The sequence below is a fragment of the Leishmania panamensis genome (assembly GCF_000755165.1).
Source record: "Leishmania panamensis strain MHOM/PA/94/PSC-1 chromosome 20 sequence".
In the NCBI taxonomy this organism is placed as follows: Eukaryota; Euglenozoa; class Kinetoplastea; order Trypanosomatida; family Trypanosomatidae; genus Leishmania; species Leishmania panamensis.
In genome coordinates this window covers 1,114,934-1,129,416 of record NC_025866.1, presented here as the reverse complement: position 1 = coordinate 1,129,416, position 14,483 = coordinate 1,114,934, and the positions used below count along the sequence as shown (strand labels likewise).

General features: G+C 56.2%; 5 protein-coding genes across 5 annotated transcripts, besides 3 other annotated features; all 5 read right to left on the bottom strand.

The window, feature by feature from the left end:
• Positions 1 to 820: 820 nt before the first annotated feature.
• LPMP_202510 (hypothetical protein) lies at positions 821 to 2,629 on the bottom strand (the record flags this gene model as incomplete). Its single annotated transcript, XM_010700152.1, has 1 exon — positions 821 to 2,629. One exon carries the CDS (start codon positions 2,627 to 2,629, stop codon positions 821 to 823), a length of 1,809 nt encoding a protein of 602 aa, XP_010698454.1.
• A 1,048-nt stretch (positions 2,630 to 3,677) lies between these two features.
• Positions 3,678 to 4,160, bottom strand: LPMP_202500 (40S ribosomal protein S19 protein, putative; the record flags this gene model as incomplete). The annotated part of the gene is made up of 1 exon (XM_010700151.1): positions 3,678 to 4,160. One exon carries the CDS (start codon positions 4,158 to 4,160, stop codon positions 3,678 to 3,680), a length of 483 nt encoding a protein of 160 aa, XP_010698453.1.
• A 1,404-nt stretch (positions 4,161 to 5,564) lies between these two features.
• On the bottom strand, positions 5,565 to 7,451 carry LPMP_202490 (serine/threonine protein phosphatase-like protein; the record flags this gene model as incomplete). The annotated part of the gene is made up of 1 exon (XM_010700150.1): positions 5,565 to 7,451. One exon carries the CDS (start codon positions 7,449 to 7,451, stop codon positions 5,565 to 5,567), a length of 1,887 nt encoding a protein of 628 aa, XP_010698452.1.
• A 431-nt stretch (positions 7,452 to 7,882) lies between these two features.
• Positions 7,883 to 8,451: a repeat region.
• A 512-nt stretch (positions 8,452 to 8,963) lies between these two features.
• Positions 8,964 to 9,897: a repeat region.
• A 91-nt stretch (positions 9,898 to 9,988) lies between these two features.
• LPMP_202480 (hypothetical protein) lies at positions 9,989 to 11,035 on the bottom strand (the record flags this gene model as incomplete). Its single annotated transcript, XM_010700149.1, has 1 exon — positions 9,989 to 11,035. The coding sequence occupies one exon, from the start codon at positions 11,033 to 11,035 to the stop codon at positions 9,989 to 9,991; it is 1,047 nt and encodes a 348-aa protein (XP_010698451.1).
• Positions 11,036 to 11,789: 754 nt separating this feature from the next.
• Positions 11,790 to 12,358: a repeat region.
• Positions 12,359 to 13,474: 1,116 nt separating this feature from the next.
• On the bottom strand, positions 13,475 to 14,377 carry LPMP_202470 (hypothetical protein; the record flags this gene model as incomplete). Its single annotated transcript, XM_010700148.1, has 1 exon — positions 13,475 to 14,377. One exon carries the CDS (start codon positions 14,375 to 14,377, stop codon positions 13,475 to 13,477), a length of 903 nt encoding a protein of 300 aa, XP_010698450.1.
• Between the last annotated feature and the right edge of the window lie 106 nt (positions 14,378 to 14,483).

Below are 14,483 nucleotides of genomic sequence, written 5' to 3'. Positions count from 1 at the left end.
GGTAGGTCGTCGTACGTACTACTACTACGTACCGACCGACGTACGTACGTTACTTCTACCTACACTACTATACTATATATATATATATATATATATATATATATATATATATATATGCGTGGGCAAAAGCTGCTATGTTTTGAGAAGTTGGGCAGCAGCACGGCAAGATGTAAAGGGGCACACAATTGCACGGAATCAAATCAGCCGAATAAAAAATATATTGAACAGAACACAGTTAAGCGGAGAGAGAAGGGCAGAGGCGAGGGAAATAAAGGGGGTTCTAAAGCAAAGCGTCACACACGCGATACCTTATCGTGGCTGCGCTGTGCGGGTGAGTACTCGCTCAAATGCCGATGTAATCAACTCGGGGTATCCACTAGATGAAACGCACACCACAGCAGCAGATGCGCACTGATCGACCCTTTGTGTTCTTCGGTAGATTTTCATGGGTTGGCCTTAGAGAAGAAAAAAACACTAAAAGCAGAGGAAGGTCATCCGGAATAGCTACTCGCCAAGCCTAGAGTAAGCGAGAACAACCGACCACGTACACAGACAGAGTGTCACAGCTCCTTCGACCTTGACACGCCGGAGGGTGGGGAAGCGGTATCAACACTAAAGAAAAAACGACAAATAGAAGGCGCTGCGCCCCTTACACTGAGTCACGGAGCGAAAGAAAAGAAAAAATGAATGAGAGCATCGTGTGATTGCCCTGGCGAGCCGTTCAGAAGGCGCGTGCCAGACGCCATGTCGGTGCGGCGCGCTGTATTTCTTTTTTTTCTTTCGTTCCGAATCCTCCCCTCTCGCTCAGTTCACAATCCGGTTAACTTACCCAACCGAACATCCAACCCTTCTTCTTTGGTGGTGGCGTTGCTGCATTGGTGTTCCTCGGCATTGCGGGCGTGCTTGCAGCCTTAGCGCCCGCACAGTCATTCATCCCCGCCTCATCGTCGCCGCTTAGCGGGTAGTCCACGAAGGTTGACGCGATGTCGACAAACACAGGCTTGCACGGCACGGCATGGTAGTCGGGCGGAAAACGCACGACTCCCTGCGCCACCTGGGTCGTCCTCTCGTCTGCGTCGATCAGATAAGTCACCAACGGAGACGAGCCTTTTGCATTGACGTTCACACCCATGGACGATGCAGTGAGCACCACCTCAGCGGCTCCCTGCATCAAGCGCTGCTCAATGTGCTCATGCAGCGATGCTACATACGGGCCCTTGGCCTCCCGCAGGAATGCCAAGGCGGCGCAGTAGTACTTCATCGCCAACGGCCACGCAGCCGACACCCTCCAGCTCTCACCGGTGAAGAAGAGCTGGCCGGCAGCGCAGACGGCATGTAGCGCCTCGACGTCGTCTCGCCCTGCAACGCCGGGCAGCAGCTCCATCTCGTCCACGCTCCCAGCCGCAGCCTGGAAGAGGCGCACAACTTCCAACGGCGATGCGTACTGCATCGGTGCTACCTCCGCCTTCTTTCGGTGGCGCTGCTGCTTGTGCTTGCGAGGAAATGAGGACGACTGCGAATCCCACGTGGCACCGGTGCTCTTCAGCGTCCGCTCTGTTGCCTCAAAACGGCGGCTGTAAAGATCAGCCAGGAAGAAGGTACGCCGCAGGGACTCCTGCGCCACGTGAAAGAGAATGTAATGCACGATAAGCTGGTACTCCGTCTTGCTGGCGCCCTCCGGCGCCGCGCGCAGGTCCTGGCGAGCGTGCGCGAGCGCATCATTGTAGTAGTTGATGCGGCGGTCCATTAAATCAAGGACACGGTTCGACTGACCCACCGGCACCACCCCACGCGTCTCCTGCACCTTCGCCACGGCCGACTCTACCTCCACCGCCTGGGCCTCGCGAAGCGCATCCTTGACCCTGATACTGTAGACATTTAGCGTGCGTTCGTTCCAGGACACCTGCGAAACACCGCTCATCGCCACCGCGCTGTCTGCGGCCCCACCATCGGAACTGGGAGTGACGAAAATCGGCGCGGGCCGATAGGTGGTGGGGTCTTCCTCGAGGCGCTGCATGCAGTACGTCACGCGATCGTCGAGCTCATTCATCTTGCACGCGATCACAACCCACTGCTCCTCGCTGCTCATGCACCGCAGCGTAGCGTAAGTTTCACGGGCTTCCAAGAATGCCTCCTTCGCCTCCTTGAACTTACCGTGTGAGGCGTGGCAGCGGCCGGTGGTGTCCTTCAAGTACGCTGTGCACTCCTTCTTGACCCGGTCTGAGGCGACCTGGTTGGCCACCTCATGCAACTTCGCGGCCCATTTTACTGACTTGTTCAGGCGCTTGCGATATTGATCTTGTGGTGGTACACCGCCCTTTGGTATGTTGGCGTCGCCTCTGCGCGACTCCTTCTTCGCCTGCAGCTGCATCTGCATCGACTCCGCCTCTGCCCAGCAACGCTCGGCGTACAAGGCGAGCAGCATCAGATGGCGAACATCCGTCGCGTTCTGCGGAGTGACCTCCTTGTGCAAAAACTTCTTCTTGTCGTTGGAGAAGCTCAGCTGCTGCCGCAAGGTGGCGAGGCGGTTAGTGATGTAGTGGTGATAACGGGCGTAGTCCTCGGCGCGGAGGCCGTGCTGCAGCTGTGTCTCCTTGATGAAAAGTATCAAGTCAAAGTCCACTGTCATGGTTAGGTGTGATGGCCGGGGAGTTTCGTAGCGTCACTAGACCTGCTAGAGGTGAAGAAAAGAGTGAGGCAAGCAGAGAGAGAGAGAGACAATATTTGCTGCAGTGCGTGATAGAAAAGTAACTGAAGTATGAAAGGAAAATAGAGAAGCGTAAAAATGCGTAATGAAGACGCCGGAATCACCTGCACTGGCACACACACATGCAGAGAGAAAGAGAGGCACTGATTAAGCTTGCATATATATAATATATGTGTGTGTGTATGTGTGTTGATTTCGCCGGCATTTAGACGCGCCGACACGTAGCGTTAAGCAGGTGCAGGACATGCGGATGGTATCCAGGACATTTGGGAAGATCAGGGTGAAAGAAAAGAGGACGTGGTAGTGGTGCAGAGAGGTGGACTGCGAAGCAGCGAATTTCGACTTAGTTGTCGTGCTTCACCTCGTCAAGGCGAGAGATCACATAGGCACCTGCTGCCTATCGGCAGAGAGGAGTGCATAGAGAGCTTGACAACGAGAAGGTGAACAATGACGGGTAATGGGATGCTGAACGACCCCTATTGTATCAGGGTGCCTCACTACCTTCTCCACGGCGCCCCTTTGAATGCTCAGAATGGACAAGCACGACTCTCGGCAACACAGCAGCTCGGATAGATGGTTAAAGCGCACACAGCTGATGAGGACGCCATAAACTCCAGGAGCACTTCTGTGTTTAATGTATCATTTTGGGGGGGGTTGTAAAAAATGAAGCACAAACCAATCCAAATCAAAGGCAAATAAGAAAAAAAAATAAAACACGAAATCAGCACAGCACTACACGAAAAGGTGCGATTCAGTCAGGGTTGTTTGCAATGCCAACAAAAACCAACAGGAACCGACGCGCTCGCTTTCTTCCCTCGTGGGTGCCCATTGCGAACGAGACGCGGTGAGAGAATCGGAGAGAAGGAAAGCGACCTCCTTTCACACATCTTTTTCCGTCCTTCTGCCGCTTCGTCATACGTGCATACGTGAGGGAAGGCGACAGAGCGGCTGCACCTGTCCAAGCATGAGCTTACTTGCTTGCACCGAACTTGCGGATCTGGACCTGAAAGGCCAGGGAATCAGCGAATTTGTGACCCTTGCGGGTCAGACGCTGACCAGACTGCGCACCAGGCTCCACAAGCCCAAGCTTCGTCAGAGACTTGCAGGCCCAGTGGAGGGGGCCGGTAGAGGAGTTGACGGTGTGCTCGGGGCGGCTGCCGTAGTTCTTCTTGTTGCCGAAGCGCTTGCTTAGACCACCGTAACCCACGCCAGGGCGCAGGTAGATGGCGCGAAGGACGGCGGCGCAGCGAACATAGTACCAGTCCGGGTTCTGCGGAGCGCGCTCGCGGCCGTGGGAGCTCTTGATGAGCTCGGTGCAGTTCGGCACAAAGATCTTGCCCTCCTGCTTGAAGTGGCGGGCCGCCGTCTTGATCCAGCGCCACGCGCTGACATCCTTCAGGGTCGCGCCCTTCCTCTTGCCGATGCGGCGGATCTTGTTCTTCAGAGCAGCCATGATGCAAGTTTGATTCGTCACCCTTCTAAAAGAAAAAAAATGGTGTGAGCAGTTGAATGTGCGTGGGCAATAAGTGAGTTTCGATGAGTCACAGGCGCACACGGATATGAAAAGATTTGTGGAAGAGGCAGTGAAGAGGCGAAACGCGGGTGCGAGGTGCAAACAGGAGAGGGGACGCGTAGCGCACAGGTTATCCGAGTGCAATGCTCAAGCACACATTACACACACACACACACACGCAGACCCCCAGTCGGTAAAAATACCCGTAGCACTGCAAGGGCGGCAAGGGTTATTTCTGGAAGGGATTGTACTCTCCATCTCCTTTTCTCATTGGACTAGAAAGGTTATGCAGCGGTGGAATTGGTCCATGTAGACTTGAGTGCGCTGGGGAACAACACACGTGTGCAGCGGAGGTAGGGGAAACGGTAGATTGTCTCTGTCATTCGACTCCCAAAGACAGAATAGAGAAGAACGACAGAGAATTCGACTTGTTTCGCATATCCTCGCATGAACCTACACAATAAGAAAAGAAAAAAGAAACAAAAGCGAAACGGGGGAAAAAAAAATAGAAAACGTCAGCATCTTTGCGAAGGACGAGCTTCCGCGAACATCATCAGCTCAGAAGAAACGTGGGGGGGAAGACGAAGACGAAGACAAAGAAGATGCAGCAGTGTGGGGGGTATCTTTTCCTTTTCTTTGCATGTGTGTGTGGGTGTGTGTACGTGGGAACGCAATCGCTTGATTAAAGCAAATAAAAGAAAGAAAAAGCAAAACAAGCAACGCAAAACAACATAGAGATGGAAAGAAAGAAGCCACAGCCCGATTGTGCACAAACGTGCGCCAACGGGTAGGGGGAAATGAACAAACAAAAAAAAGATAAGGGAGAAATAGTTGCGTCGGTGGGAGAGGAGGCCAAGGTGAGATACAGAAGAGCTCCTTCAATACGCCCGCGTAGAAGCGGGTATGGAGAAAATAAATAAAAGAGCTGAAAATCCAAGAGAAAACGTACATAGGGAAACGAGAAGCAGTGCGCGCACCACACGACTTCCTGCACCATGCACACACTTTGGGAGTAGCGGGCAACACGCATGCAAACAGCAGCCGTGGGAGAGGTAACAGCACGTGCGACCGCCCTATTTGTGCCCTAATGACGCCTTGCACGCCATATGTCCTCGTCGTGGCGCATGCGCGCACACAACAACCATAAGTAAGCACATCCGCTTGAACTTTGGACTGCGCAGAGTTTGACAACTGCAAGAAACACTGGCGACTTCGAGTCGCTCTGAAGAATCAAACGCGCCACGCATTATGAAGGGCCTTGGGAGAAGTGATGTGGTGCGCAGACAGCCCACACGCACATGCACAGGAGCACACATGAGCATGCATCCGCCCGATTCTACCACTTCAGCTTTCTGGAGTTGTTATGCTCCCAAAGTACGCCTCCAAAATGGGGTTGTTCACGATGTTTCGGTCACGCAGAGGGAGAGCTGGGCAGCGCGACGGGGTGCCGCCAGCCGCTGACGGGTTGCTTCCACTCTTCGTTTGCTCGGACTTACTAAGAGTCACCTGCGACCCACCGATGGGCAAGGGAGACTTGTAAGTATCGTATACCTTGAACCCGAGCTGAATCGAAGTACCAGGCGCCTGTGCCTCACCGCGAAGTATCGCAATGGCGCCTTTGTTGCCGTTCATGCCGCAGTAATTTGGGGCAGAGAACAAGGTCACCACCAACCCCTCCTGGTTCCACTGAAACCCAGCCTTGACGCACTGGTGGGCGCGCATGATAAAGTGCATGCGCTGAGATTCGCCGTGCTGATCCTTCCCTGGAGGTGTTGCTCCAGGACACGAGCCCCACTCCTCCTCATCCTCCTGATTCACTTCTAGCTGCAGCAAAAGCGGCTGTGAGGGGGCGTAGCCGCTGTTAGAGTCGAGAAAGCGACGGGTGACATCTGCGCCGAATGAGTAGCCGCACCCCCGCACGTTCACCTGACACCCTGCCTCGTGATCTGATGGGTCCGACCACAAGAGGCCATCAATGATCTGGTTCGCCTCCCGTTTCGAGGTAGGACTGCCGTAGGCGCCAGGGGGTGACCGCTCCGGGCTGCCTGTCACGCCGCAGCTGAGCAGCAGCTGCGGCGTGATCGTCTCGCAGAGCCCGGTGCCGTACGTCTCCCGCTTAAGACGGTCTAGCTGTGTAATGCGGCGCAGAGTCGGGCTCAGCCCCCCATGTGTGCAAAAAAATAATCCTGCGCAGCAGCGCACGACGGCCACCAACGGGAGCCAGCGAAAGGTCGCGTTGAACGACATCCACGCGTCCACATCGGGGTCGGTCAAGGAGGACTTCGCCTCCGTGTTGCTACTGTTCCCTCGGCTGCTGGCAGAGTCGAAAGCTAGTTGGGAGGTGCACATTCCCCCCAGGTGCAAAAGATGTTCATGCGAACTGTGGTACTCCACCCCCGCGTTCTCCTTCGCAGCGTTTTTCGGTGAGCGCTGGATGAGAGAGGCACACACGTCAACGTACTTCGACTTTACGTCAGGCATGGGGGCACAGGTGCGTGGAACCATAAGGAACTTTGCACGGCACTCGTTAAAGAAGCCATACAGGCGGTTGGTCTGGGCCTCTTCGTGATTGCCGCGCAGGAGAAAGACGTGCTTCGGGTATTCGATCTTGAGAGCCAGGAGAAGCACAATTACCTCCACCGCGCGCGGGCCACGGTCAACGTAGTCCCCGAGAAACAAAAACCGAACTATCTTTCCCGCGTCAGTTCCGAAATCGTTACTGTCGTCGCGGCGACACAGAGCGGCAGTGCTAGAGGACAGAGACGCAGAGGATGAGGACAGCGTCGGGGCTGAAGCGACGAACAGTGGTGGATCCACTTCACAGTTGCCCTTCCTGTCATCTATGCACTGTGTTGGCTGCGTAGCGACATTTGTGCACTTTGGCGGCACTGGGGCAGACTTTGCCAGCTGAACAGACAAGACACTATGCAGTAAGTCGTTGAACTGGCCATGGATGTCGCCTACAAACACAAACTCGTCCTCTTCACTCACCCGCAAGTCGAGCACCGTTGGTTCCTTCGAGAGGACGCACTTAGCATCCTCGCACAGCTCCACCACCTCCATCGTCCCACCGCGCAGAATGTCCATAATATTGACGTTGTCGACGTAAGAAGAGTCATAGTATCCGGCAAGCAGCTCCGAAACGACGCGGATGTACTTGTTGCGCGCCGGAGGAACCAACTTTGGGTCATATAGGTAGTAGCACACAGCATCACTGTCGAGTGCAGACATCGCTAAAGAGCCTACAGAAAAAAGTACCTCCTTGGTGTTGATTTGCTTTGTCCTGTACTCTATATGGAACCAGATGATGCGTTGTAAAAGTCTACACAGCTCCTTCACTTGATGCCGCACTGTGTCGTGCTTGGGGAAAAGATCAGTGAACGCGCGTACCGACAGCCTTTCCCTCTACTAGCTTGGGACTTTTCTTCTTATACCTGCGGGGTACGTTATGCAAAGAAAGAGATCGTAGACATCAATTCCACATCGGCATAACGAAGAGAGTCAACATTACACCAACGGTATACTTTTTCCCAGCATCGTCAGCGACATGCTTCACGGTGGGCATAGAACACCGGCAATGATCGCGCCTCCAAGAGGGTGCAATACAAATTGCAGGTTAACACAATCACAGAGGTGCGTACAACAACAACAAAAAAAAACACTTTCTTTTCAGCGTGTCGATCCGCGCGCATACAACATGAGCTCAAACTCCGCCCCACGCCCGCTCTGTCACCCATCCACCGCAGGGGGGCGATGGACAGCCGTAGACACGCGTTACAGCAGTGCGCCGACCCAGTGATCCCGGCACCGCCCCTGCCCCAAACGCAACCCCACCCGCCCAGCAGGTCGCCGCACAGCCGCATCCATCGAGCCGACCGCCACGCGGCGCACCTCCCCAGCATCGGGGTGGCGCGCAGGCTCCCCATACCACTAGGCGCCCAGGGCCGTGGGGGATGCGTCCGAGCCACCCCGACACGCTGTCCAGCACATGGATGGCACAGGCGTGTCCACGGCTGCAGGTCGCTCCGATGCGGCGCCATCCAGGATCGCACCCGCAGACATCCGTAGCGACGCACCGCTCTGACCCCCTCCCAGGGGTTGTAGGTGCCGGGCCCTGCCACCGCCACAGTTGGCTCGGCGTCGGCAGGGATAGACGGGCTGCGTGGCTTCACCCCAGAGACTGGGCCACGGGGCACCTGATCCCACGCGGAGCCGTTCTCCGCCATCAGGGCGACGAGAGAGAGAGCAAGACAAAGGAAATGGCCGAGCGGCTGCTTTCCCTTCCAAACGGCCGCCTTACCAGCCGCCTTGTCGCATTGCTGGCGCGCACAGCGCGTGAGGAGCGTGGATAGCATGGAGCCGTGCCCACGATCTAGGGTCCCTTTGGAGGGGGGAGGGGGGACGCTGCAGGGCGGCATCCATCCTCCAAGCCGGGCTCTGTAGGCTCCTCGATGAGCATATCCAAGAGAGGTCGGTACTCGGGCGGCGGCGGCTAGTAGTCGTGTAAGGCGCCCTATCCTTCAGCAATACAATGCAGTCGTGCACGCACGGGGGGCGGCGAGGGTGGCGACATGGGCTATTCGCCTTCCCTCCCCGCCGCGCTTTCGGGTGGTCGTGGTCGTCAGGGCCAGCGCGGCACTCTAAAGCACACGTGCCTTCGCTTCTCTGCCACTGTGGTAGGCCACCGTCTTTGCGGAGCGCTTCGGCAAACCAGGGCGCGGCACCGTTCCCAGTTCGTTTCCTGGAAAGAGTATAATTGGGCTCCACTCATCACTGGCGGCATCTGGCCGCAGGCCCCCTCAGAGTGGAGGCCGAGCTGGATCGAGAAGTGATCACTCAGTGCTGAGGCGACGTCTCCGTGGACCCATTTGTGCTGCGCCAGGTAGAGGGGTCTTTTATCACCTGCACAGGCTATGCTGCTGGCATAGCGGCAATTGCGTGGAATTGGACCGGCCCAGTAGCCCCGTCCTTTCGTCACCCACACCGAGTGTGGGCGAGTCGGTGTCAATCGCAGTAACGCGAGGGCTGGGTGCAACGCCGCTGGGTGTCGAACTAGAGCCCCCGGTGTCACCAGGTGACTCGCGGGTACGTAGCCGGACGCGAAGCGCACTTGTCTAGTTGAGCCACTATAGAAAAACCAGAGCACCGCTGCTTTCACTTCGACCGGGAGCACGGGGGGGCCTACACCTACACGTGTCTTCCAGTGTGTGAGCGCGGAGACGTCACCGTTGTGCGGTGTTTCTCTTGCTGCAATGGAGTTCTGAAATCCGAGGGTGCCAACAGCCCTAGAGGGTTCTGAGGGGTTAAGGTAAAGTGTGTCTCGTGTAGTGCACGGGTGTGTGTCAAAGATTCGTCAAGGCACGGGAGCCCACGCAACACCGTTGGGTGACGTTGAGTCCATCTCGATGCCACTGCACACAGCGCAAACCAGGCCCACGCTCACGCTCATCATCACAACAGCATAAACAGAAAAAGCAGGAGGTGAGTGCGCCTATTCTTTGCTGTATCGGCGGCACAATGCGTAGTGTGCCGGTACAAGCGTCATGATGACCGCACGCCTCTTCCGCACAGCGCCAGCCCAGGCCTGTCCACCGGCACCCAGAGTCCGCACAGCCGCGCCCGGGAGGGGGCAAGCCGCAAGTTCCCGTCTTACGCGCAGAGCGGGTACTCGACGCTGATACTAGAGTAAGAAGACCGTTACCATCAGGGCAGGCACACAACAACACTCGAGAAAAAGAGCTGGATTGATTAAGAACAAGTTGCAGACTTTACAAGCCGACAAGTGCTTGGAGAGAAAGAACATTCACATGCATCTGTTCTAGTTGCTTTGGCGAGAATCGAAATTTCTTGAGGGAGGTTAACAGAAGCGCGTTAGCCTGTCCTTGCTCCAAAGTGTTAGCGGCCTTCTCCGAGCTGAAGGAAGTGGCACGGGTGCCGATGCTACTGGTACCGTCGTCCTCGTCATCTTCCTTTACTTCCTCGGTGTTGTCCTCGCTTGAGCTCACGGATGGTACCTTCTCTGCCTGAGGTGTAACAGACCGTGTCGCAGCCGTAGAGTGTTCGCTCGGAACGGCATCCACGCCTGGTGGCTCCTTCAGCTGTAAAACCTCTGTTGGCAGCACAAGCGGCTCAGAAGCAGCGTCAGTTCGATGAGCTGGAAAGCGTAGCGACGATAACGAGGCCTCCTCTGGTCTCGGCACATTGGCAATCGCATTGTCACCCCTATGGCTTTGGTCCACTGACATGGCGAGTACACGAGCCTCCAGCTGCGCGCGCATCGTGGTGTACCAAATAGCCTTGGAGGATCCAGGATTAACACCGCACAGAAGAAGTAGGTCGTCGCTGGTCAGCCCATCCGCAAGCATTGGCGTTACCGTATGTGGGGTAGAGTGCGTACGCGGCAGCTCTAGAGTGACGACAGTGCTTGCGGAGAGCTGAGTGTGGTACGAAGGGCCGGGGTTTTGGATGCGGTCTCCCACGCTATTGGGTCGCGCCTTACCAGGAGGTAAGTGCCGGCGGCGCTCGTGCGCACCGCGAAGATTCTCATCCGTAGTGGAAACAGAAGAACCAAGTTTGAGTTGCCGCACAGCACTTCTCCCTCCTGCGCGCTTGGGTGTCGTCGGTACAGCAGGGAGATGCCTGCGGCGGGATGCTGGATCTGCTTGCACAGCAGAATGGTTTCCCGTACCTGCGCCGACCGCTTTCAACCCAAGGCACTGTATGCGGTTTCGTGCGGCATCGACACACTCAAATTTGCTGGGCGCCCGCGCGGAAGGGACGCGTGGCGGCATGTGTGGGGGAGACTGCCTCACCATCGGTGCTACATAAGAAAAAGAGAAAAGCTAAAGGTATGCGAGCAGAACTCAGCGCCGTTCACAGCACTACTCACCTAGGCTGAAACTCATAATTTAGGTCAGCGAACCTGCGCCACTCGAGTACACAAAACTACGAAGAGAGAACCCAGCACAACGCGAATGAAGGCACCGTTATGAAAACAAGAGGCATAGGCGCGAGAGCGAAGTAATGGAATAAAGACAGTCACTCAAGAGGAGAGACAATGTCTGAATGAAAAGGGGAACGAAACGCAGGGAGAAGGTAAAGAGAGAGAGAGAGAGACAGCAGAGGAAGAAAGGTCAAGTCGATGGACGCGCAGAGAACAGGGAACCCGGCCAGTGAACAAAGGAGAGGAGAGACCTTTTCAGCGACACAGACGCACACAGCTGGCATAAAGACACACGAGCGAACAAAGGAAAAAAGGGGGGTTGTGAAAGAGACGGGGAGAGGAAAAAAAAAGAGCAGCAGCTCGAGGAGAGAAAGAGGGAAATAGATGATGGCGTTTTATTGCCGCAGCAATGCTGATCGAAGAAGAATGGTGAAGTGCTCCTTTCCTCTTTGTGTTTGCAGATGTGAAAGTTGTGATGGGGGCTTCAGAGTGGCATGGAAGAAGGTGATGAGACAATAGCAGTGTGAGGGTGAACTATTTCAGTGAGTCCACAGCAACAACAAAAAAAAGATATGAAAGAGCGAGAAAAAAGGAAAGGGAGAGAGAAGTTGCACGATAACAGAGCATTTCTTTTCAGCGTGTCGATCCGCGCGCATACAACATGAGCTCAAACTCCGCCCCACGCCCGCTCTGTCACCCATCCACCGCAGGGGGGCGATGGACAGCCGTAGACACGCGTTACAGCAGTGCGCCGACCCAGTGATCCCGGCACCGCCCCTGCCCCAAACGCAACCCCACCCGCCCAGCAGGTCGCCGCACAGCCGCATCCATCGAGCCGACCGCCACGCGGCGCACCTCCCCAGCATCGGGGTGGCGCGCAGGCTCCCCATACCACTAGGCGCCCAGGGCCGTGGGGGATGCGTCCGAGCCACCCCGACACGCTGTCCAGCACATGGATGGCACAGGCGTGTCCACGGCTGCAGGTCGCTCCGATGCGGCGCCATCCAGGATCGCACCCGCAGACATCCGTAGCGACGCACCGCTCTGACCCCCTCCCAGGGGTTGTAGGTGCCGGGCCCTGCCACCGCCACAGTTGGCTCGGCGTCGGCAGGGATAGACGGGCTGCGTGGCTTCAGCCCAGAGACTGGGCCACGGGGCACCTGATCCCACGCGGAGAGGCCCCTCGCTATCCGAGCCGCCGCTCAGGCTAAGGAAACAGCGACAAGGACAAAAGATAAAGGAGTCGGAGAGGACAGAACGAAAAACACTGAAGCGCACGCGCAACGGCTAGGATGGGCGAAAATTGCCGAGGTGTCTTGATGAGAGCAGAAACAGCTAATGGAGAAGCGCCTCTAGGAAAGAGGAAGGGGGAGAAAGAGCCAGAGCACTCCTCAGGCCACGGCCCAATGGTTCAACAGCGAGGGCTTGTTGTGATACCGCGCTTCTGCTGTGTATTCATGACGGAACGTATGAGTAATCGGCCGCGTATGCTCTTATCGAACGCGTGGCTCCTATGCGCCCCTGTATTGTGCCTGAGCGTGGAGGAGAAGGTGGCGGTGAATGTGGAACGAAAAGCGGAAAGGAGGGTGGGTGAGGACGAAGAAGTAGTCGAAAGAGGTGGGGAATCATTCAAGGGCGGTGCAGGTTAAAAACAAACTCGTCCCCTAAACACACACACACACAATCACCGCACCATGCGAGGACGCCTTGGGTGAAGATGCTCAGGGGCAGAGTGGATTAGGTGGTCCTTTTTTCATCGTTCGTGTCTCCCATGTCCAGTCACGCTACGTTGCGCCTTTGACAAACCCAACGCAGAGAAGTCACCACGGAGAGTTTCTGCGCTCGCCGGACGACACGCTCGAGCCTGCGTCTTCCAATTCATTAGCTTGCCTCTCAAATCGCGTGAGTGATGATCCTCAATTCAACACTATACGTTTGCTCGGTTTCGTTCAGTGTTGTTTACCATCGCATACTTGTCGAATCAAAACGCCCGACACGCGCACGTACGGGTCAACACGTCGTTGAGCAAAAAAAAAAGGCTACTCTACATGTACAGCTTTCCGGCGTAGTCGTTCGACCACGCCTCAGCTACATTGCCGCCGCGGACGCGTACACACTCACAAACAACAGATGTCTGCGTCTACAGGAGAGAGAAAGAGCGGCCTGCATCGTATGAAAAGAGGAAGACAGACTCCGCCACTCATTGAGTGAAGAGGGAATGGGTATACCGTCTCCCCAGCGACTGTGGTAGTGAGACACCATCGTCCTAGACTGCCCCTCGCCCCTGCAGGGTGTCCACGTTCGACTTCGCTTAGTGGGCCTCCTCCACCTCTTCGTCCTCCTCCTCGTCCGTGGCTACCTGCTTCTTGCACTGAAGACGGGCCTGCCGGCGGGCCTCCGCGCGCGCAGCCCGTGCCTTTTCCCGCTCCTCGGTGTCGTACGCCCGCATCACCTCGTTACGTACCACTACCGCATTTTGCAGCACTTGGAACCACTTGATCCAGTTTGCCCCGGAAGCCTGCAGGACATCCATCTCCGCGGTCACCCCCTTCGGCGCGGCAGCACCATTACAACCTGACGATATCGCCGTGTACCGCAGTGGCTGCCCTGCAAGGTAGAAGCGCATTGATGGAGTGCTCCGCACCTCAAGGAAGTTCAGGAGCTCCTTGAGCTGATGGTGGGCCTTTTTGTGGAGCAGCGCAGTCTCTTGCGCGGTGGGCTGTTTGTGGAGCACGCTGTAAGCCGGGTCTGCGGCGATCAGAAAGTCGATGCATGTTTCCTCCTCCATGCACGCGCAGACATGAAAGAAACGCACGTGCCGCCGCTGGGGTGCTGTGTCGCGATTGTGAACTAGGTGTTCTTCGATGTCTCGGTAGAAGTGGCCGGCCCCGGTACTGTGCGCTGCGCCACCACCAGCCTGTGAGTCGTCCTCATCGACGTAACCTTCATCACTACCCGCGTCAGCGTCCTCATCCTCGCCTTCGCTGACTTCATTGCCGGTAGTATTAGCGTTCGGGAGAGTCACCTTCGGGTACGGGATGCGGCGAATGCCGCAATGGCGGCACAAAGTGCTGGTCACGATCACACAGCACAGGTTTGCCGGGTCCTGTTCGACCTTCTCCTGGAAGTCCTTAATATTGAGCAACATAGTGATTTGCTCGTGGGGCAGTGGCTCCGCAATGCTACCCGCCTCGGACTCGCCGTCTGGGTTCATTCGCAAGAGAAAAGGAGGTGAGCAGCAGACCAACGCAATTTGTAGAACGCCGTACGAGAGCGTTTTAATGAGTGCCCCACGAATGGAAAGTGCACGTCCGTGCGGA